A 25,268-nucleotide genomic window follows, 5' to 3' on the forward strand; every position below is an offset into this window, starting at 1 on the left:
CCACCTGTCTTTTCTGACTAACTATGTGTTATATTTCAGCAGATATACCACCAACTTCTTTACATGATATATATATATATATATATATATATATATATATATATATATATATATATGTATATATGTATATATGTAGGGTTCTGCTTCTCCAAGTCATCACTTATATATTATATATCATAATATGGGGAAGTCAACAGAAATGTTTGGGCAAAGAATTTAGCAAATGACATGATTTTATGTTCTAGACTATAGTCACTACAGTGCGTACGTGCATGTACTCTGTCATGCTCTCTTGAATGTGAATGTGGTAGACACTGCCTAAACACATAATTAAGAGTGAAAACCGCAGATGGGATGCTCGTTCCGTTCGTTGTTTCTCCACAAGCTATCTGCCATCCAACATTTTAATTAATTAAATTACAGGAGAACATGCACCAGCCGCAGTACATATAGGGAGTAGTCAGCAGAAAGGCACTAAGCTTACTCGCTACTATGTATAGGTTCTACAGTAGCTACTACTTACTAGCTACATGTAATAAAAAAATCAATGGAGTAATAAGGATTATTAGATTTATCTCGGATGTGGTCATTCACAGGACGTATTAGTCTTAGCATTGCTCTCCAGCAGATATTGTGAAACAGCCTTTAAGGAAGCTACAACGCGACGCTCTGCTTATATTCTAGTATCCCTGCAACGCTATGCTGCGATTGCGGACGGAAATATTATACAGAGCAATTGTTAGTGAGGGCGCTTCTGAAGGGGCGCACGTGCCCCCATCTAAATCCGCCACTGAGCTGGTTGATGTACATAGCAAGTTGTGCTAATAGAAATTCACATATTCACATTGCAATGACAAATGGCATGTTACGTATAGACAACCTACAGCCAGTGGGGAAGGCCGTTGTTGAGAAATATTTTACAGATTTGGGTTTGACAAGTGAAACGCCTCAACTGTATGTGGATGACGGACACCAGCCAGCATAGCTACTGCTTGTAGTAACCCCTAACATATTGCTGTCATTACATTATCTTCGTGCTTTACAGTAAAATGACAGGTTCTTTCCACTGCCCACAGCACTAGGTGTTGTATACCAGATGCTGAAGCAAGAAGCATCAACTGTAAATTGTGTTCCACAGTTACCCTCTGCCCTAATAATTAATGATATTTGAAAGGGCCTGTTACTTAACAGGACTTTGGTCTTTCTCCGCCACAGGGGGAGATAACCGGCTGGGCTCTCGAGCCTAGATAAATTTATTGTCACCATTTCACATTTTGTTAATTTACTACAGTGGGTCATTGTATACAACAATTTTTTAAAAAGAGGAGAGGGGAACTATGGTCATTAAATCATTTTACAGGCAGCATGCAGCGGGTTCTGCTTCTCTGAGTGATCATTTATCCTTGCCATGTGTATGTGCACTTAAGAGAATGAGGCAAGCACAGTACACTCTATAGGAGATCAAGTGCCTGCCCAGTGTGTGTGTGTGTGTGTGTGTGTGTGTGTGTGTGTGTGTGTGTGTGTGTGTGTGTCTGTGTCAGTCTGTGTCAGTGTGTGTCAGTGTGTGTCAGTGTGTGTCAGTGTGTTCTAATGTGTAGGTGTATAATGTGTAAATACATCAATTGCAGCTACAGTAGTAGGGTGTTTGTCTATGACATATTCTGGATCAGGTGCCTGATGCATAAGGTACATTGGCAAAGTCTACAACACGTTCAGTTGGCAGAGCTCCTGTTTTACACAACTCACGCCTCATCAGAGTCACTGTCTTCTCCTTCCTTCACGTCGATTGAGAAAGAGTATTCTTGGTCACATCCCATATATGAATCACACATAAAGTAGAGCATATAATTATGTTGACCAATAGCAGGAGCCATAAAATCGAGATTCACAGTTGCCTTCTGTTGCAACACAACTCGCTTGATGGAGATCAAACTACACAATCAAAACATTAATGGAATTGGCTAATGCAACAAACCATACACATCAATCCTAATTAGCTCTGCTAAACTGATCGACAAGTGTGCCAAAATTCTACTGTATTTGTAGGCTCTATTATCCATTTACATAAGCACTTGCAACAGGTCAGCCCGTGCTGAATTGGTTTAGAAGGTGCATGTAACTGCAGGCTGTAGTGTCCCAAGCTGTGCCACATTTCTAGCCGGCTGACTCGGGTCAGGTCAGTCATGTAATAACTACCTTGGCATGAAAGCTGCATATGCTCAGTTTCTACAAAAAATGACCTGTGCCTCGTATGAATAGGATATATCGTCTCATGAATGTCTTGCACATTTCTCAATTTGACTGTTGGTACGGCTGTGGAGAGGAAAATGTGAGCAGCTTGGCTTCTGTCCATTGCAAGTGTGAGCTACCACGAGCTATGTCGATCTAAAGTAGATAATGCACACTAACAACACACCCATCAAAAGCGCTGGCTCGCTTCTAAAGAGTGTGTCATGTAAACATGGGCTGGCATGCTAGGCTGTAACGGGCTGTCACAGCTCAGCTCGGCTTGCTATGAATGCTCATGTAATCACGGCATAAGTGTTCGCTCGTTTGCTTACAATTTATTTATTCAGATTACTTGCGTTCGTTTAGCTAAAATTGAACATTAATTAATTAATTTTCTGCCACATCTCACCTGTTGGTGAGTGCTTCTCCAATGACAACCCACCAGCCCTCTTCCCGTTTCTACCAAAATATTTCATGTTCAGTACCAAATATTATAAGGCACATTGTCACAATACCTGTGGGAAAAATGGAGCTATGACTGGACCAGCAACTTCGTCTTCTCTTTCCAAAGACACTTCCACAACCACAGCAGAACCACTACATCACACAAAAAGCCACTACACTTTCTACCACTCAACTGGACTCGCTGTGTCACACACAATCCAACATATGAAGTTTCAATTAATTACGACAGAGGCTGAACTACAGAGCTTCATGAGCTAAAACATGTTGCCTTTCCATACACCTAACGCTAGACTTTGTCTAACAAAGAAAGGCATTATCCAGGTCCACACCATCACTAGGGACCAAATTTGGCTGCAATCCTGAACAAGTCTAACAATTATGAATTCCTAGCAATATTATCTTCATGTGAAAAGTCACAATATTAAGTGGGCATGCAAGTGACTATATCAGCCAACAATAGATAGATAGCTAGCTCAGAGGTCTAATGGAACTTGGAAATAATTAGGTGATGTATGCACACAACACCTCATGGCAAATGAGCAGTTGGACAACAAACAAGAACACAAATACTGGCTGCTAATCCTAATTTAGAGAATTTTATGATTGCAGTAAATTGAAGATGCCATTGCCCATTCTGGCTGATTCCAGTAATGCTGTGTGCTTTGGATCAGCAAGGCAAGATGAAACAGTGCCTCAACTACATTCCAGGTCATTATAACCTGTAGCCCTTCCAGTCCAGACCTATTTGCATCTATTGAGATAGTTCTAAACTACAGACAAGATTTACTTACAATGAACCTTCGGACCAGACTGATCTGATTACACATGCAATGATATGCATTCACACCACCACATAATGTAGACATTATCACCTTGTAATTTCATCTTTTTCCAGAACTTCATAGTTCAACTCAATGTTTGGATAGTGATTACAAAATCGAGCAACATCCTACAGACAGCAATAAACGCAAACAGAAAACACTCCACAATGGCTACGATTACCTGCATTTGAGAATCGCTAATTTGGAGCAGCTCGGTACGACTATCATCCTCCATGTCCATCACATCGAACACAGTTTCGATGCTCTTCTGTTGACATCTCTTGATAACGTCAGCCGAAAAGTGCGGCAGCTGTTTAAGATGTGAATCTTTGCTCCACATTGCTTGAGTAACCTCAACAATACAACACATACCAATAAGCTCTATTACAAATTAAATAGTGACCACCATCAGTACACATACCATCTGTGCCAATTCCATTGCTTGCATCGCAGGGTTGAGCCAACCATTACTGCTGAGGACATCTACACATGCTTGGATCAGTCGAAGAGCCTAGTAAGTACGTAATACTCATCAATCTTTCCTTACAATCGTACATACAATATCCACCTTTGCAAGAATCTTTTCTGTATCTTGCTGCAGTTCTGCCGACAGCTGCATACGAGACATGTGAGCTTGCAGCAGCAAGTTTGCCTTGACATGGGGATCGTTGAACTTGCTAGCACTCGGCAGTTTCAATGGAACTCTTGACGACAGCTGTTTTAAGATGGCTGCTTCATGATGACGCAGCGGGATTGTCTCATATTCAGAGGCAGATGCGATAATCTCAATCAAACCCTTCATCTTAGTTTTTTCATTAAGTGACATACTGAAAAGTTCTACAAAACAAAGGCTAGCAACGAATGAAATCCATACAGTCACCCTGTGTCGCACCAATGGTTGTATAGTTGATGCAATAATATGCAGCAATCATGCCCAAGTTGAGAGGCTGAACATCAATATCATCCTCAATCGCGATGCACTACAAATATCAACAAATCTATTTCATTAATGGGGCAAAGAAGATCCACTGCCAAACAATCAATTGCATACTAAAGATAACAGTACCAAGTCAGTGTATACACTAACAGCAGGTAGACTACAAGCAAATTCTGTGACAAGCATATACGTCTCACTTTAGATTGCTGGAGATCAGCCAAAGTGTTCTCCACAAGTTCGGACATATGGTCAGACAAGTGGCGATGTGTCACCCCTGAATATGAAGTCAACGTAACAATGATTACATACCATTAGTTATTGTTGTCATTACATTATACCTTGAAGATTGTAGTAGTTTGGGTTTTGTGTCATTCGTCTGTAAATTAGTGTCCATGTGAGATAATCCACAGCATCCTGTTTGTTCTCGACTGTCTTTGTCACGATTTCAGCATTAAAATGATCGTGCAAGTAGTGATCCAAGTGAGACTACAATATATCCACATCGCAATTGAAATAAGACCTAAACGTAGTCACGCAACTGAATATAGACTTGCCTCAACTGGAAGAGGCTCAAACAGGAACTTCTTGAAGACATCCTTCTTTGAGCTCTGACACATAACAACACATTTGCCTACATAAACAAATCCGTTTTGATCCATATGGTGACTTAACAGATACAGTACTCACCATCATCATCATGGATAGGCCTGCCTGCATATCCTATCATCCTGAGTAAATCGGTGATAGGGTAGTCAACATACCTAAGTTAAAAACACAAATACAAGAAAATGTACTTAAAAAAGAAAGCAAAATGTAGAAATCTCTAGTAGCGTTGAAACGTTAAAGTCTACGGTGGACTCGTACTGAATTTTACATGTTGTAAACATTACACATTAATAAATCTAACCTGTGCCCACAGCCATCGTATTCCTGAGTGTCCATCACAACAACTAGATGTGAAGACATACCCAGTGCCCAACACAAGCCTTTCGAAACAATCACCACCTTAAGCAACAATGAAATACAACATTCAGACACAAACGTCTGTACCAATCATTAAAGTACAATAAAAATAAATCACCTGAGCAGCTCCAGAATTAAATATCTGTCGGACAACTTGTAGTTCTGTATCACTCAAACCTTCATGTGCATACACCACGCCATTTACAATCATCTCTCGTAGAGTCTACACAGTATTTTATAGAACAGTAAGTAGTTCTACAAATTTCTGCTCAACCTTGTCTTTAATCAGATGGAGATGGTCAGTCAATGCACTTTCTGGGCAATGTAGAAATCTGCAGCACAATGACATTTTACCATATACCACACAACATGTAGCATCAAATGACTAAGCTATATATCACCTTTGAGGCTGACGCTCTGCACCAGCAAATGTCAGCAAATCAATGGCAGTGAGACGTGCCTGTTTACGAGAAGGAACAAAGACAATTACAGGTTTTTGAGGCGAATGCTTGCAAATGGCATGGTAGATAGGCTTTGCCATGGCCATAAGCCGAGACGCAGCATGACTCACATTGAAACCCTAACACAAACACAACAATCGAACTTGTTCCTATTCAATAGTTATAGTTTAGATCACAAAACCTGAATGTGAAGTTCTAGTGGAACTGGCCGCACATTTGGGTGAAAATTAAAAGTGTTGTGAGTTCCAGCACCCAGCCACTGAGCTACATCCTACAGTATATTAAAAGGAGATTTAATACTTCAAACAGTTGACTGACCGTCAATTAATAGCAAAGTATATCATGAAGTCAACATAAACAGATATGAAATTGCTCTCCATACCTTTGCATTCGCAAGCGGAGAAGTGAGAGCCACAATTCTGATTTGCTTCTCTATCTGTGAAGCAATGTACCTCATCCGTGAACACACAACTTCAATAACCGGCTAAGTAATCAACAATACAGTAGTCACTAACAGCAGTAGAACACCATCTTGTATATTGACAACATACGCCATCAGCACCACCGATAAGATGACATTCATCGACAACAAAAAGATTAACATTTTGAACATTTTTTCTTTGCTTCCAACGTCTTGACAAAATGTCCCATTTGTCAGGAGTCCCAACAATCACATTGCCCTGTTTATTGACATTGTCAAATGCAATAACATATTATATACCAAATAATGCTCTCTGTATTACTCTGGCAATTAGCTTCAAGTCAGCACTTGTCTCTCCAGTCAGCAAGACTACTCGCTTGCCAAGATGACGACCAAACTTTACCTCCCAATCAGAATACACCTGTCACAATTTAAACAACTCAGCAAACCAAGTCATGGCTTCCTGATTTGAATTCGTTTACTGTCAATACACATATACGCATATCAAGTTAGTCCAAGTCCTATGTGGCTTTACAAGGTACAATTTTTGTAACCCACATCTCTGAAGTACAACTAAACTAAACAAGGCATAAACTTAAAATGAATAATAGTGCCACTCCATTTGACTTAGACAAAACGTTTTTCGTGCATGATCCTAATAAGGGTTATACCAATACCTTCTACACGTCCTCTTCTCATTGTCTCACTGTCCTTCCTCCTCTCCCACAACAGCGAACACATTTTGTACACTACAAACCCTGCCCATTCCCATTCAGATAGTCTAGTTCTGGCAAACGTCTCTATTCCCTGTAATGATTTCATGGCTGTTGTCTAGCTATGATGAATCTGAAAATTTTTCCTGAACTTCTAACTAACCCCACATTTCTACATGAACAAAAGGGTTAGAGCATATATCTGCTGTTGTCTGTTTCCTTCACCTGTAATTTCTCCTTTGTGCAAAATGATTCCACTTGTTCAACATCAGAGAACTTCTAAGTACATGATTTCATCACTTCTACGTACTGTTATTGAAGTAATCAGTGTGCACCTAGGTAGAACATTGGTACTTGGGACTTCAAACCATCTAATACCATAAGCATACTTTCATTCCAGGTCTTTCTGTTGTCAACACTAATTTAAAAAGCAAGACAAATCAAGTCTGAATAATATGCCTATTTCAGTGAGCATTCCCAATAACAATAAATCTAAGTCCATCTGCTGAGTTCAATCGAAAACAATAGTCTAGCCTTTATGTCCTAAACAACCTTGTACAATAGAGCTCACAAGATTGTGACAGCACAGAACCTGTCAATTGATACATTCAATAGGCTATTGCAGCCCAACTTAATTGGTTCAAAAGCATTCTGAACAACATACAATGTAACATAACTACTCATGATAATAGCTGAATGTATCTGCCAAATATGTCCAAATAAAAAATTCCTCGTTCATGATTTCTAACCAAAACATGTAGCAATTTTGATTTAAGTTTAGATTCCATTGCAAAAACAGCAGAAACTTAATGATTCCATCCACTTTGTTTCCCTATGATGTGTTCAATAACTAAACCTAGACACCTATACAGTTTACTCTTACTGACACAAACCCATTCAGTGTATAGTAATTTTCTGATAAAGTCAACTGATAAACCCTACTCATGACAATTCTCCTCTAGTGTCCCACCCCAATAAACAAGTTCTTCACAAATGTGCAAAACACACTTAAAGCAAGTATACACATTACTAAATCTTGTCTTTTGTGTTGTTAGCATGTCTTACTTCATTACATACTGGCTTGATTATTACCCCATCCCCCATAGTTGGCCAGAGTCCACAATCAAGTATGGGATGAGGATTTTCTAAAAAATTGACACCTACAGTTGTTAATGAGTGGAAATTATTTATTACCTTAAACGGCATGTACACTAGTAGAACTTCAAACCACCGCCACTACCAAAAATATAGAAACCTAGGGTGTGCTTCTTTAACTCCACAACCTAATCAGGTTGAGTTTGTGGACCTCTACCGCATTTCTTTATCTTCACAACCTAATCTGATTGAGCTCACCCAAACTCCACAAACTAATCCATTGAGAAGGTCACATTTGGTGGATTAGTTAGTGGAGATAGGCGTGGCCAATTAGTACATGCCTGCAGAAATGAAGCCAAGGAGTCAGTAGCAACAGATCCCTGTCGTCGAACAACAAAACAAACACAGAAGCTGCAAAAGCAGCCATAGACATGAAAAAGACAAGATTGATCCATTTTACACTACTACCTCAATGCGCATGCTCACTACTTGCATGCTTCTTTATTCCACACTAATCTGATTCCGCTGGAATACTTCCCAGGTTAATACAGTAAATCTCAACCGAATTAGCTCATGGAGATTAAAGAAATGCGCCCCTAATCTTCTATACCATATCTGAGACATCAAAATCTTGAACATGTGGTCAACAGCGATATGCGCAAGTTGAAGAATGTCAGCATTTCTATAGGTGCAATTCTAGCAAACAGTCACTGTGGAAAGCTCCAATTAACACTAATCAAAGGACTAAGGAAGTGTGAAATCTTAGAGCCTTGGCCAAGCTCTGGGGTATGTAATTCATGTTGATTTAGATGAAATACAAATCACAATAATTTCAGCATTGCAGCAAGTTACAAGAACTATATTTATTAATTATTAATACAAAGTACCTAACCTAGACATATTCACACAAGATACTTGTAAAATGCTAATTTAGCAGCTGATAAAATAGACTAGTAAATATAAATATACACCTTACCTCTTCAGCCAGTTCCTGTAATGGAGTCACATACACACAGCGACCTTCAGGCATCTCATTAAAAAGCCTCATGATGGCAAGCTCGGCGCAAAGAGTTTTGCCACTTCCAGTAGGAGCTCCAATTAGCATATTCTCATCCCCATTGTAGAGCATGTTGAACACTTGCGTTTGTATTGGGTTAAAGAATTGGAAACGTTCATTGTAGAGAGACTCGTATGTCTCATTGCGTAGCGCACTCATGGGTAGTGGTTGAAGATCAAGCAACTCTGTTGGTGGAGGATTCTTCTCTGGCAAGATGAGATGTCGAAATGACACAGGCAACTGTGTTTCAGAACCTACACATACACAAAATTTAACCTCAACACACTACAGCTATTATTCTAGGAGTACATACGGTAAATGTCCCAAAAGAGCCCAGGCACACATTTTCAGAAAAAATCTAATTCGCATTATGTTCTAATTACCACACGTGGCCCAAGAGCTGTCATTGGGGCAGAGGTGATTGTTGTACGATTGCATTCATCCAGACCAAGCCTGGCAAAATTGAGATGCAACACTGTAGGCTGACAATGCATGGTGTCAACAATGTACATACCTATGATGTTCATGCCTCAGTTTACACTCTAAAGGCCAATAATTAACTTAAGAATTAGTATAGTCTATTACACGTGGCTTTTTCAAGTTATACTAGAATGTCTGTCTTGGGGAAGGAGGCATTTGTTTGGATCGGTGCTTAATCAGACATATTTGTGATTAACAGTTTCAACAAACAAATTTGCACCGTTCAAGCACCTCAGTGCTGCTAATCGGATGGGTTTTTTCAAACCTTTCTGGAGTTTATTTTATTGTGTTACACCATTGTATAAGCATAATTATTAACAGAAACATTAGAACGGTTTGAGCTTTCCACTCTCCAATCAGACAAAGCAAACAGAAGCTGCTCAATTTCTCTGTCTGACTTCCCTCCAGCTACAATATGACTGTTTGTACATCATGACTTTCATGTAGTCTGCCAAACTGTACGAAATTGCTGCTGGTCATATAATATAAACAGGATTAGACTGTATTGTCTTCCTGATGTATTGAGTTATACCTTAGCAATGACTGCATGCCATCAAGCTAACAATGTACACATCCATTACTTCCCTAAATATATGGCTGTAAATCAGCTGTCCAGTGCTTGCTTATACAAAGATCATTGATGTATGATTTGCAGTGTAATAATTCGCACAGCACTTTATCATAAACAAGGTATTTCCTCTTAGATTGTGGGTGTTCATGTGCTATTCATCACAGGCTTTGAATGACATTTTCTAATTTAACATACCAATCCACGAGTCAGATACAACACGAATGAAATACTGTGGCGGTAGGGGATCAAAAACAGGAACGAAGAACTCAAGAGTATGCTCATCTGTGGCATACTTGCTCTTCAGCAAAAAGAACTCATGATGTAAAGTCACTTCGCTATCAACGTCTTCCACGAAGATCCAAAAGCCCTACAATACAAATGACATATTCATTCTCAAACTAAATCTAGAAACAAAACTGAATACACAAAGCCATGTTCTCAGACAAACAAAAGGTACTTTATGTCAACTGACTTGTGAATGACCATGCACTTTCTCGTCCCACTGGAAGTCGGGAGTAACAGTCAGTTCAACTTTTAGAGATGATCTAAAATATAGGTATAAGAGTGAAAACAAGGAGAACAAACCAAGAAAGTCTGTACTCACTACCTCGATATCGGCTGTATGTGAGTGGTCAATTCCAGTTTTGGAAACTGATGTACAAATCTGTGAATTGTCTTGCCCATTTTTGGATTTTTAATCAGCTCTCCAATCTCTGTATGATTGAGATCATACAACCTTTCCCAAGCAAATTCTTCTTTCTTCTCCAACCTTATCACAACTTCCATTGGCATTCTCTTGAACTGACGTAATGGACTCATTGATGACCACCTATCAACGAAAAGAAGCATCATATAAGTATATACATCCATAAGTACATGTCATGCATATAATGATATATATGTACAGAAAACAATGCATACAAACGTACATACATACACAACTGCAGTCTACATTACTAATGTCAGTTTATATTATCTATAGTCTATTAGTCCACATAGTTAATACTTCTACATGAATACACAAACATATAGATAGATCTCAAGAAATACAAAATAAAGCAATGTTCTGATGATAGTAATGCCTTGTGTTTTATAAGCAGCTTTCATTGTTATAATACTCTTTCTGAATGGAGAACAAATCGAGGCATGTCACCCTGACGCAAGAATAATGTATGAATAGCTTACTATTACACAAGTATCATCTCCAATGCTGTGGCTCTGCTTCCCTACAGTTTCAAACCAAAATGTGACGATGCTAAGGACAGTTGAGTTGGAAGACTTTACTGAACTTGATCCAGACACAGAAAAATGCTATAGCCATTCTAGACTTCTTAGATGTGGACAGTATGCAATGGGAGAATAGACTGACTGACACTTCAATAGCTGCTGTTCCAGCAGAGCTCAGTTCCTAAGAGACAAGTGATAAAAGCACAAACCACATTTGTGATCTGTTGTTGTTGGAACCATATGCAACAACGTCTAGTAACATCTAAGAGAAAGAAAGCTGTTCATACATTATCATTGCTCCAGGTGACACGCACCAAGTTCGAAGCTGAATTTCTCTGTCCAGAAATGTTTTACTAAAAAGTAAAAGTACTAATAGAATCAGGACAGTTGGCACCATCACTACAAAGTCACTTGTAATATCACGGGATTTCCTCTTTACACTGCAACTACTGTGTCACCGTCAGCAATACAATGTGCTTCTCACAACAAACTTCTGCTCCTGCTAATGCACAACTACCATACACATGACAGATAGATTGACAAATAAACAGATAAATAATACATACACTTGGCATTCTCCTGGAGTCCATAAGCAAGCCAGTTATCTAAAAGGTCGTCCAAAACTATCAACAGTTTCACAAGCATACCAAGCGCATGCTAAAGAAAAGGGGCACCCATTTGTGCATGCTTTATAAAATGATGATCAACTGCCAATGGCTGAAGAGTGTCTTCACCGTCTAATTTCTCTCTTTCATGACTAAAAAATATTAGGCAGTGCTCACGTGCTACTCACTTATGCAGACTTCCAGGTGTAGTGGTTCACACAGTGTATAACCAAAGTTGTTCTAGAATGACATCAGCAGTTCATAAAATGCCCAGTTGCCTCTACCACAACTTCCTCAACATTTTCCTCTTCGCCCAGGTCAATGACAAGTAACTTCCAGTTGACATCATTAGATACGGGTCAACTGGAATGGAAGATTTTAACTGATGACCATTGATAGTAACCATTCAAAACATTATTTTGGTTTCCTAAGACTGCAAAAGGCATGGTCTGTCAGTTTGCCTGACCAACACCACAAGTCAACCTTCTATGTACTATCTTCTACCAGCAAGACCTATGCTTAAGCTGCAATTAAGCAATGGCAACAGATGATAAACATGTTAAGTCAATACAAATATAATCAGATAGTCAAACAAATACTAGATCATTACACAAACTCGTCACTGAAATGAGATGCTACAAAAAGAGACTGTGCAGAAGGAATCAAGAGTCTGTCATCTTTAGTTTGCTTTACAATTACTGAGAAAAGCAAGTGAAAAGAAGGATGACAACAAATAATTGCCTCCTAGTCTTAATATTCAGAGTTTGGTATGTAAATATCATTGTACTTAGCACAACTTACATCCGTTTGTTGACCATCTTGCAAAGAGACAGAGTTCGATCGGTCAGCTGAGCCCAACTTCGATGTAAAACAATTTCATAAATAGCACGAAGCAATCGACCAGCAGACTAAAACATACAAAGCATATAACAATTTCATATGAATACGGCAAGCCTGGTAATGTGCTGTACCTGAGTGACATATACCATATCAGCTACAAGTGCAAACCCTTCAAGTTTCAATTGTGAAATATATGCTTGTAAGAGAACATTCACCTGTATAAAATAAACCCCAATAGCAAAAATATGTCAATAATAGCTGCCACAAATGCTAACTTTTGCACTTGGTTCTTCAATGCTTTCTTTAACTGGAATCGGCACTCTTTCTAACAGCTTAGACAATTCTAGTTTTTCCTCTTCACGAACAGTAATGTACTTGAACTCAGATGAGAGTGAAAAGACACGAAAAAGTTCGATCTGACTCAACGTTGGTTTCAGTAGACTATTGTAGGTAGCCATGGTCTCATGGGTACAATAGAAGTGACTGGCAATGCGACCAAGTTCTGTGACCTGGAAATTACCAGTCTTCTTGTCGTATTTTATCATGCTGTGTTTGTCTAAGAGAGCAGCTGCTGTGTGAATGAGATCCACACGTCGCTGCTCCAGCAAAGGATCTGATTCCAACTCATCATATGATACTCCATACATCGTTGGAGACCTCAACATTCTAATGTATAGGTAAGTGTAACCAAGCCACAGAGCCGCTTCTTTTACATTTTGGACAGTGCCCAGAACGATTTCAGCATTCAAATTATCAGCCAGCCGTTTGACAAACTGACTCTCTATGGGAAGCTGTTGGTTTAGCAAAGAAAGATAATATTGCAACTCAGAGTGACTGGTAATCAGAATGCCTTCGCCGCGACTATCATACTGAGGACGACCAGCCCGTCCAAACATCTGTAGCACATCAAGAGCTCCTAACTCCACCCATCTGCCCTTCTCAGGGCTGTAGACTTGAGTGCCTTTAATAGTAACTGTGTGGGCAGGTAGGTTCACACCCCATGCCAGAGTTGCCGTAGAGACCAACACCTGAATATGACGATCAGCAAACAAATCCTCCACTAGCGTTCGATCAACTCTACAATACAGAAATGTGTTACTGCATACGCCATGTCACAAGATTCAATTGCAAGAGCCTAAATTAAGTACATGCTCGATAAATCATTTCTGTAAAAATGAATGTTTCTAAGCACAACTTTACACAACACACAGTAAAACTGGACATCAACAAACTAGCAACTGCTTGAAACACTGAGAGTGCATCATAAGGTATAAACAGCAGTAACAAACTTCTTGCAAATGAAGCAAGCAAAAATACGGCTCGTAACATTTGAAAACAAGCCAAACTTCCTATAGCCGACAACATAAAAGTTGATCTTCATTTCTCTAGTCAGTATAAGTAACGACTATTATAAATATGTCAAAATCACAAGATTCCTCTGGCTGGAGCATCTATTTCATTGGAAGAGCCCGACCATTTGCAATATCTGTAGCATCTCAAGACAGGCCTCTGCAGTGTGTCCATAACATTCCCTATGGGTTTCCCAACCAGTCCAAGTAAACTTGAACTTTACCTTGATTAACAAACAATACTTGAGCAAGAACACATGCATGCACAATCACAATGAAGAAAGTCTGTTGTCAAGACCTAATTAATGCAGTTATTAATACAACATAATATCACCTTGTCATGCCAGCATGATGAATAGCAAAACCATACGGCAAAAGGTCTTTCAGCTCTTGATTCTATAATTACAAAACATTACGACTAAATATGGAGACAAGGGACTGTACACTTACCTTGGTCTGTTCTGCTTCTGAGCGCAACACCTCAGCACTAGCAGAGTCTTCACGAAGAAAGTGACCAATTGTGTCTCTATCGAGGCACATGTCACGAATTGCTCGAGCAGTTTTTGCTGTCTCCTTTCGAGAATGCACAAAAACCAACACCTGCACAACACATACATACAGAACCAGACAGCAATATCGTACATTACATTACTAAGGTTTAGTAGTAAAATTAAACTTGCATTACACAAGCATCTAAATCACAGTAAGAAAAACAAACTAATACAACAAATTGGTGTAAAACATTTGTGAACACCTGAAACCACTGGGTAACAGATTCAAAGCCAAAGTGACAGTAACAGCAGGGTTCGAAAATGTGTTTGAATCTGGTCGCCACGTAGAGGAACGGTTGGTCGCCAAACTTTCACTAGTTTCTAGGTCAGAGATTCCAGAAGTAAACAAGTCATTAATATCACTGTTGAGACCCTTTCCAGATTATCATGTTTGACATTAAATTAAGACCTAACTAGGAATTTGCAGTAACGTTGGATGAACATTGTAGATAGCAAGTAAACACATCAATCTACAGTATTATGCTTGGGATTATTCTATGTAATACTATGAGTATTCATATTTTATCCTAAGTTTCAACTAATTGTATAGCTACAACCAAACAAACATGTGGTTTGTCATCACATCGACATCCTGACAATCCATCCAATAAGACATGAGCATTCTTTGGTTGAGTCGATAACAGCTGTTCTTCTCTTATGACTCAGTGCCACTATTGTTGTTGAGAACAGTACATCCGGCTACTGCATGTAACCCCACCTGACCTATGGCTAGCTGTGCTAATCTTGGGAACACAAGTGATAAACTTTTGTTGTTGTAGCACTTCAATAGCGCCTGGCATCGTTCAACATCTAGATTTCAGAAATGGACATGCAGAAACATTTGTCTGAACAGACTTTCCTAGTAGCACTAGGAGAAGTACGAGCTCCTGGACATACCTGGTAGTTCTTCTGATAGAAAGACATTCAGGCAGCTTGCTGTGGAAAAAGCTGTTTGTTTTGCCACTTCTGGGGTCCGCCGTTTGCAAAGATCTACGTAATAGTTTTCATTTGTCTCAATTCAAGATGGTCAGATTCTTCCTTCCTTTGAACAGCGTAGAAAAGGATCTAAATAGACAGTTGCTGTCACATTCAACTACGATTGACTGCAGATTTCGCGTTTCATTCGGGAGAACCTGCTGTGCAATGGCGTCTCATCGATGATAGAGCTGTTGACTTGGATTTGCTGGTGTAGCGTATGAAGAATAGGAGTGACCGTGATTGTTAGAAAAATTAAACACACCTGCAGGTCTTTAGTTGGGTTTGTCTGGAGCTGATGGCACAGACCAATGAGATCAGTACAGACAGTAAAGTCTATAAAAATGATGGTCAACCAGAGGATAGCAACAACTCACAATAGATTGCTAGGTGATACGTTGTTACATGATATGTACGAAGGTGCTAAGTACAACAGCCTACTTCGCAGTGTGCCACTAAATGGTAGACTTAGAAAGTGGCAACATATTGTAAAGCAAAAGATATCTGCTGAGCAGATGGTTCACATCCAAGAGCTGCTGAGACAAAAGACTACAACCTACCAAATATTTCTAGTCGCCAAATTGGCGACCACACCGCTCGTTTAGTTGCCAACCACCTACAAGTGGTCGCCATATGGCGACTTGGCGACTGGATTTTTCGAACCCTGAACAGCAATGTACCCTACTTAAAACATAAATGACAATTTTGCACCTTACTAGTACAATCCCAAAAGCAGTTCTTGGCTAGACAAAAAGCATTATGTGCATAGCTAGACCCTGATGTTAAATGTTTATTATCTGCCTTTCAGATTGCTTCCATAAACATAAATAAACCCTATACAGAATCTGTCATTCGGCTACCGGGATATCGTGATGTCATGTTAATGTCATCACCCACGTCCATCAGGTATCATGGCGATGTGGCGGTATGTCTGCCTTCATGTTATACGGTAAGTAAATGTTTCATCTTATACGGTAAGTAAATTCATGTAGATGTAAGACAGCAAATTACTACAAAGAATGTATTCTTAATGCAAAGAAATTTAATGAATTACATTCGAAACAAACAAACCCTAAAAACAATGTCAGTACAACTAATGCATTGATACCAACTAAAATTCTTAGATTAGAAACACATCCATGTCCACAAGTAGGTACAGACCAGACAGCAAGAACTTGAAACTTACCAAATGGCCAATGGACTTGTTTGCTTACAAACTATTTCTAGATTTACATAACAAGCCTGCTGACAGAAAGTTGCCACGTGACAAAAAAAGAAAGTGCTCTTTGTTGTCAAACAGTTATCTTTGTTAAATTAACTCTAATAATGGCAGCAGTTTGACACCCTGATACTGGCCTGGACATCGTAACTTGAAGTTATGCAATTTGTATTTTCACTGAAATACAACAGCCTTGCAACATGTATGCATATCCTACACGTAGCCAGCTGTGCACGTAAGATCACTCAGTGAAAGACTGATGATCAAATGTACACACAAGAAAGCAACAAAACAACACTGGCCTAGAGATTCACAACTGAAAAAAATCAGTTATATTACTTGTCGCATTTCCTACAGCAACACCAGGCATAAGCAGCCACTTACTCATTTAATTGTCAAATTACCTATAATTCAACAAACTCTACATCCTGCATACCAACCTGATTTTTTCCAGCATGATCGATAACTTTTTCATACACAACTTCATTCATGACCTGGAATCGCTTCAATGCCTTCTTTTCTGTAATTCCCACATACGTCTGCTCTAGTGCTACAGGACGGAAGCTGTTGTCAAAGAAGAAAAGGCCTTTGGAAGGATCAACACGAAGGAATGTGGCAACGTCTTCAAAGTTAGGCAGCGTGGCAGAAAGACCAACAAGACGAACTGGTTCCTGAGTTGCCTCTACATGACGAAGAGTGCGAGCAACAATGCACTCAAGAACTGGACCACGATCATCATGAAGTAAATGGATCTCATCCTAACAAAATCCACCTATTATCAATTGATGACAGAGATACCAAATACAAGGTCTTTGAAAAGCAAATGGCAATTACTAATATACACAGATCTGCCTGTCAGCCTGTCTATCCATTCATTTATCAGATAGCTTGAAACACATTCACTTTAGGTCCAACATCGTCCACCGAAAATCTAATGTACACTCCAATATCAGTCCACCATCCATCTGTCTGTCTATAGTTTCTTTGCTTATCACTGTGTCTATCTGCCAGTTCCAATATCCTACTAACTATCTATTTACATTCTCATCTAGCAAACATCTATCTCATTGTCTTTCTTCCTCTGTAGTGTGCTTCCATTTATACATTCCTGCATGTCAGCTACCCAAACTCTTTCCAACATGCCACCTGTTCACTTGAAAAAGTACAGAAATTGTACAACTAAAATAATACTTACTATGATGACAAGTCCAACCAACTGAGCATATGTCCTGTCTCCACTCTTCCTTGTAATAATGTCCCACTTCTCTGGAGTACAAACAATAACTTGCGTTTCTGCAATTTGCTCACGATTGAGTTGATGGTCTCCCGTAAGTTCATTTACCTTTACTCCAAATGGCCCTAAACACTACAACAAAAAAACCAACATTAAATTGCATATATGAGACAAGAACAAATACTCCAATACATTAATTAAAACGTAAATTCTTTACCTGAAATATTTTATTCTCAAAATTTAACCAAATCTTTATGCTAATGACCTGTGTGCATTACGAGTTTCCGAAAATATTCAAGACTTTTCATAATTTATATTTGCAAGAAAAACACAATCAACACTACTAATTTGCTGAAATGTTAGTACAAATGTGACACATGCTTATCAAAACTCTTACAGATGTGCAAATAAACAGTCCCAAGACCTTCAGCACAATCTAATAATAATAATAATTCTCACTGTATCATGTACATGTTATCACTATAAATCTATAACAATAAACACATACTCACTTTAGAAAAGTTTCCAACCATTTCCTGTACCAGAGACCGCATAGGAGCAACATAAATGACTTTAAAATCATCCAGCTGAACACTTCCATCCTCATTCAAATGCTTTCCAATTTCACGAAGAATGGTAAGTAGAGCAACATTAGTTTTACCAGCACCCTATACATAATAAAATCAATAGTACAAGTACAACAGCTAATGCTACAGACATTTGCAGTTTAATTAACTGCAATAATTATAATTTAAGTTACTGCACATGTTCCCTATGTGCTCAAAGCACAATTCCCATCATGATCTTTCTGTCTTTAACTAAAAAAGTATATTATGTGACTATGCAAACTGAGTGACAATGCGAAATGACAATAATAAACAGCTTAATGCACTGCATTACATTCTAACAGAATCTCAACTAAATACTCATCATACATACCTCCACCATTATTACCATTGATTTTTTGTTTCAATTAAAGGTGCCCAATCACGATTCACTGCGCACATGCAGACACACCCACACAAACTTGAAAATGTGCCACAATTTCAAGTTGTGTTATAACAAAGCAGAGCAAGGGAACATCTTAGGGTGCACCACGTTCTATGACATACAGTCTTTATTCTATAAAGAGAAAGGCAAATCGCATTGTTGTCCACCACAACGATTTTGCTCCCGGTACTTGACAAATCAACTTCAGTTCAATACTGATAACAAGAACAAGCAAAGCAAGACAGTTAAATAACTCCATACTCCCTTGATTTAATAAATACCCCACCCCAATAGTTGGCAAGAGTCAAAGGTCACGTATGGGATAGGGTCTTCTCAAGAATTAACACCAAAGTTGTTAATTGACGGAAATAACCGATCTATTAACTTCAAACCACCACCAATACCCAAAATATACAAATCTAATCTTCTACACAGTATCTGAGTCATGGTCGACAGGTATGGCAAATTGAAGAATATTAGCATTTCTACAGGCTCAAATCTAAAGGAAACAGTCAAGCCCTACCAAAAAAGTTCTTCGTTTCGGGTAACCTAATGCAAAAATCATGGTCTGTCAAAAATTTTTGTATTTTTCCTCAATCATTTTCTATTTACAAATGCATACATTAAAGTCTGTCAGAGTAAACTTTCATGGTGGCCGTCAATCATCCACAGTGTTCAAGCAATGGACCACATGATGTACATACCCTAACTGTCACAAAGACTAACCAAGAATCCAAGGCCAGCAGGCCTGTGGAGATCAATAACGTCAGCAACAAGAAGATCCAAGCCAATGGCTGTACCGCTAGATCGAGATGTAGGTGGCTGAGGAAGACGCTGCTCCGACGCATTCCGCATAAACACGTCGTTTGCACTTTCAGCCGGAGTTGTTGACAAGTCAATGCAGTGGCAGCCTCTAAGGTAAAAAATACGTGATGTCTACCAAACTCTAAATGCAATCCAACATTGTCATCTGGCACTGCATCATAGCGAGTTCCTGAATCTGATGCTGTCTGCACAGACATCAGCCACCGTGCATCGTCGTCTGACGTTACCATGCAAAGAATGCCTTTCAGTAGAGACGACTCTTCGACACACAGAACTCTAGAATTAATGATGAAACGACCGCCATCCAGAACCGCGACCGAAACTGCAGGCATGGCACATATTATAGTAGCTGTAGTACATGTGCACTTCGCCTTGTACGTACTGACGCACACTGTGCGCAACGGAACTATACACGCACTTGCATGCAACATGTTTCAAAACATTTGCCGCAAAAAGAATTCGAAAAAAATTTGAGACAACCTCCATAAGACGGTCGGTCGGGTTACCTGAAACAAAGAATTTTCTTGGTGTGGCCTCACTGTGGAAAGCAACAATTAGCACTAATTAAAGGACTATGTAGAAAATGTGAAAATCATAGAGCTTTGGACAAAGTTGGGGCTGGGGACTTACTTGAGCCTGAGCCCTGGGGTAATAATCAAACGAGTATGGTATTGCTATATATTTAAAAATCTTTGATCAATAGAGTCCTACAGAATGCCAGCACAACAAGCTAAAAAGACATCAGAATTGTGCTCTCAAAATTGAATAACCACTCTGTGTTAAGAACTCCTACAGAACTTGACTTGCACCAATAACAAGATGTTCACTATGAACCGCAATAGAGCGATTCACATCAACACAGTAATACAACTAACTGTGTAAACTGCAATGACGCCTTACCGTGGGTGCACATAACAACAGGTTTTCATCTGTTCCTAAAGCTGTGTCTGCAAGTCGGCTCTGTATTCTGTTCAGACTAGTATAGTTTCCAAATGCTGGTCGACACCATTCTGGAAGATCATCTATCTTCATTAGTGCTTCATCACCACTAAAGGGCTTAGGTTTGAGTGCTGGAACATGAACTTCCTCATAACCTGCACAACATGCAACCAGCAGTAAATACAATAATACAAACTGCTCAAGATGAAGACTTCATACCTTTACGTGTCTTTCTAAATGAGCCATCTGGTAGCGTGCATTTCTTGTTTGCCATAAAGTGACCTCCATGAGTAAAAACCAAGTCATCCAAATCAAGAATCTTCTTTATCCTTCCCTGTGAGAAAAATTATCACAATGGTTCTTAGTAAATTGCACAGCACTTTCCATGCAGTAGAACAAGACATTAATTAATTACCAAAGTAAATAGAACTTTCCTACAAACCATTAAAACAAAATGGTTTATCTGATGTCAGCAGATTATACTAGCACAATGTATATCCAAAGACACATATTGTATTGCTTATGACATTCCTAAACAAATTGCATTACAGCAGTAATGTGTCTAACACTCTTACTGATGAATGGTACAAGACTCCCAAAACTAACTCTACCATATATACGATCGAACAAGATAATGGGCATTCAATAGCCATGTTATAAAATTATGAATAAGAGCATTAATTAAACTGACTCACTCCTTTGGTTTCTAGCTGCTCCTCCCCTTCAACCTCCAGGCCTGACTCTACTTTGCTTTTCCTTTGAGACGATTTCCGAGCTCTCTCTTCCTGTACCAGATCTTCAGATTCCATGACATTCAAAGCCTGAAGAATTGGCAACAGATGAGCATCTCCTGCCATCTTCTCCTCTAGCTGCCGTTTCTCCTCAGCATTCTCAGCACGAGCCAAAAGAGTGCAATACAAAACTACCCAACAAATAACGATACAAAAACTACAAAACTACCGTTGTACTACAACTGCTAATTCCAATCTATTGTTCTACAGAACTACTATTAACAAATCAGAGAACAAATCTTCAAACTGTACTCACTCAAATACAGTAGCAAACAGTTTACGTAATTCCTATTTTACGTAAGCTAAACTTAAAGATCCATACCTGGACTGCTACTACACCTATGAGAAAAGAGCAGTGTATGTGCTTGTTAAAAGCATCATTAACTTGTGGTTAAATACAATGACGTTGTGATAGACAATCGACAATATCAAATCAAACTAAACTACTCTGCATTCCTAAAACTCTCTAAAAAATAATAGTGCACAATATTGTCACATCCTAATACGAAGGCACTGACTCCTCAAGAGGAGAACAAGGCTGCACTACCCCTCTTAACTAGCCTTCCAGTTCATTTGTTAGTGTGATTGTCCTGTACCAAGCCAAATGCCTGCACTCATGTCAAATGTCTTGGCTGACTCACAATCAGACAGTAATCTAATCAGACGCATATACATACTGAAAGTGGACATTTCAAGTCCATTCAACAAGGTAGGTAGACTTCAGTCTAAATCTAACCTAACAAATGCGATTACAACAAAGTGGCAAAAAAGTTCATTGGCTTTAAGCTTTACTTAAAGTTTAGTAGCAGCTATGAAAATTAGAATTGCTGTACCAACAGAATATCCATATTACTACTTTCTACTGCGTTGATTTGCAAACATGGTACAAAACATTTCCCGATGCTGAAACAAGGCTATAACAAAACATTAACAACCCATAATAAATAACAAAAATAATGCCGTGAACTAGTAAAGTAAACTGCATAACTACCCGCAGCCAAACAACCATAATAGACCCCATTACACAGCAACTCATCCCTGTCACTCGTACAGTAACAAATAACCTACCAACAGATGACACCTGGAGCCTTAAGCTAGGTTTACAATATGACACTCGCAACGCTCGCAATGCTAGGGATGACGCTAGCAACAACGCTCAGGCAGGCGTCATATTGTAAACACTCGCAAGTCGCGTCATGAGCGTTGTCAGCATCGTCGACACTAGAGTTGATTCAAGTTCAACTCTAGCATTCAAACCGGAAGTGCTCTAGCATCTACCGAAAACACATGCCTTTTGTCGACAAATCAGAGACTAGATCCGGGAGTGAAATAACCAGAAGTAAACTATAAAAGAGAAGCCTACCGAATGTGTGTAGCTTGTGGTAGATCAAGTTACGGTAGCTTGTAGATGCAAGGCGCAAGAAAAACGCTTGGAAAAATGTATCGGAAAAATCGAGCTCCCAGCAGCAGGCTGCCAAAAATGTGGAAGCGTCTCCACGACAACTTGGTGCGGGAGAAAATGAAAAACAAATCACAGACTTTTGTATTCATGGTATACGATTATGATGAGCATGCGCGTAGTGCTCGTTGCTGACACGATATTGTAAATGGAACAGCGTCAGTGTCAGCATTTTGACACCTACTCGCCGTCTTTGCCAGCGTTCTCGCGAGCGTCATCAGCGTCATATTATAAACCTAGCTTTACACTAGAACCTTAATGATTGTAGTCATAGTCATGCAGCAGCACACATGAAAAATACTGTATAAAACACAATACAACTAAATTGAAATTCTTTGCCTAATAATTAACTCTCACCTTTCATTCTATTCTGCCTGAGTAACTTGATGAAAGCAAACTGGTCAAATCCCAGCAACAACACAAGCTTGTTCTCACAATCTCGATCATCAGCAGCATCCTTCAATATGTCCAACACTTCTTCTCCTTTCTTTTGTGATACAATGTGATCATTATAGAACTTATTAAGCTCTCGCTGTAAGTAGTACGCATCAATAGCTCGAGGATGAAGTTCATCAGATTCACGATGACCTCCCAGTTTGCTGCTGTCTAAGTCAGTATGAAGAATGAGCTTGTCATCGGCCTCTTCTCCCTCTGCCTCATCAGCCGAGTCTTCTTCTCCAATATCTTCTCGATACTCAGCTTTCTGAGCCTCATCATCTTCTCCTTCAAACACAACAGCCACTCCATAATCCTCATCAATATCTGCTTCAGCACCCGCTCCTCCACTCTCCTTTACACTCGTATAGTCAGTAATTTTCCTTCCAAGATTCACTAGCAGTGAAAACCTCTCCTCGGTCATTGACCCTAAAAGACTTTCCACTTCCTTTTTCTTATCTCGCTCTTTCAGTTTGTCTTCTTTCAGAGTTGCTAGAACCTCATCTGCAGCACCACACAAGATGTCTCTTGGTTGGTCACCAATGGCAGCTTGAATGAAACTAAGAAGAACTTCATATGTGGACCTAGTTTCTCGTGTCTTTGGTTGATAGTTAATTCCACTCAGTTCATCTACATCTTTGGCTAAAACACTACCACTTCCTCTTGCACTGCTCCTGGATTCTCTCTTGGCACGCCTATAACATGTAAAATAGCTCAACACATTAAGATTTCATTGAGGCAAGCATTCGAGTGTTACAGAACCCATTCATTTTACACTGTGAACAACCTATTAGACAGAATGTGGTATATATTAATTATTAAGTATTAAATTATACGACTAAGAAATGTGATTTTAAATTAATTTGTTTAAGTGTATCACGCCCAAGTCAAAAGGCCACTAGAGCCAACAGCCTACCTATTACTACAGCAACATCATGATACACAAAATTAAATTATTGCTGTCTTTTTCTATAAATCAAAAGAAAACTAAATGAGACCAATTCACAAAGCTTACTGATTAGGCAGTGTGCATGCACATATAAATTAACCATTGTAAACAGAACAAGCATGCAGCGAGCATAAGACTACCATTCTATGATTCCTGTGTATGTGTACAAGCCAAAGAGAAGAGAATAGCTGGGACATGCAGAGTAAGCTTAATTAAAGATATTTCAAGTCACAACGACTTACTTCGCCTCTTGTTCTTCGAATTTAGGAACAGGTGGTCTGCTGCGCAGAGACCTGTCGCCCATTTTGGTTCCAACCATTTTCCCCACCAGAGTCTGCACTTCGCCTGTCGGTTCATCTCTGCCTGGACGATCGATTAGAGAGCGATCGACTTGCAGCACAAGGTTAGAATTCTGCAGACACAAATAGTGGCGACATATCGACACAGTTTCACATCACGTCTTTGTTGTGATGCAATAAATTACCGCTTTGTATTCGTACTGTACACGTCTCGCCGACAAATCAGCCATAGTAGAAGTGCTGTAAGCTACTTACGCACACAGCGCGTTCTACAAGAGCATGCGCGTTAGCATGCAAGCGTAACACTGGCCTCGTACACAGGCCCTCTGTGCGCGGACGAAGAAATAGGTGTGCACTGTACTGCGCAC

At 39.4% G+C, this 25,268-nt stretch overlaps 1 protein-coding gene across 1 annotated transcript; it reads right to left on the minus strand.

The window, feature by feature from the left end:
- Positions 1-1,637: 1,637 nt before the first annotated feature.
- Positions 1,638-25,178, minus strand: LOC134178029 (U5 small nuclear ribonucleoprotein 200 kDa helicase-like). The gene is made up of 38 exons (XM_062644809.1): positions 25,086-25,178; positions 24,844-25,013; positions 23,575-24,347; positions 21,663-21,889; positions 21,187-21,301; positions 20,929-21,122; positions 18,726-18,881; positions 18,175-18,345; positions 17,420-17,737; positions 14,685-14,834; positions 14,569-14,630; positions 13,161-13,962; positions 13,017-13,100; positions 12,847-12,953; positions 10,821-11,042; positions 10,686-10,758; positions 10,409-10,580; positions 9,082-9,416; positions 6,620-6,718; positions 6,428-6,556; positions 6,259-6,360; positions 6,058-6,147; positions 5,817-5,995; positions 5,690-5,747; positions 5,534-5,638; positions 5,360-5,457; positions 5,140-5,213; positions 5,007-5,083; positions 4,791-4,938; positions 4,650-4,726; positions 4,408-4,495; positions 4,084-4,352; positions 3,937-4,026; positions 3,697-3,867; positions 3,567-3,643; positions 2,745-2,826; positions 2,639-2,688; positions 1,638-1,932 (listed from the first exon to the last, which is right to left on the minus strand). Exons 1-38 carry the CDS (start codon positions 25,128-25,130, stop codon positions 1,743-1,745), a joined length of 6,429 nt encoding a protein of 2,142 aa, XP_062500793.1. The 5' UTR covers positions 25,131-25,178; the 3' UTR covers positions 1,638-1,742.
- Between the last annotated feature and the right edge of the window lie 90 nt (positions 25,179-25,268).

This window comes from Corticium candelabrum, chromosome 1, assembly GCF_963422355.1.
Source record: "Corticium candelabrum chromosome 1, ooCorCand1.1, whole genome shotgun sequence".
In the NCBI taxonomy this organism is placed as follows: Eukaryota; Metazoa; Porifera; class Homoscleromorpha; order Homosclerophorida; family Plakinidae; genus Corticium; species Corticium candelabrum.

Bases quoted from the DNA above. Each gene is read 5' to 3' on its own strand.
- LOC134178029 (XM_062644809.1), bottom strand. From the start codon at position 25,130: ATGGCTGATTTGTCGGCGAGACGTGTACAGTACGAATACAAAGCG. The intron at 17,738-18,174 runs GTAAGTATTATT...GGATTTTGTTAG, and splicing joins TGGTTGGACTTGTCATCATA to GATGAGATCCATTTACTTCA. The intron at 5,458-5,533 runs GTGATTTATTTT...TTGTTGCTTAAG, and splicing joins TTAATTCTGGAGCTGCTCAG to GTGGTGATTGTTTCGAAAGG.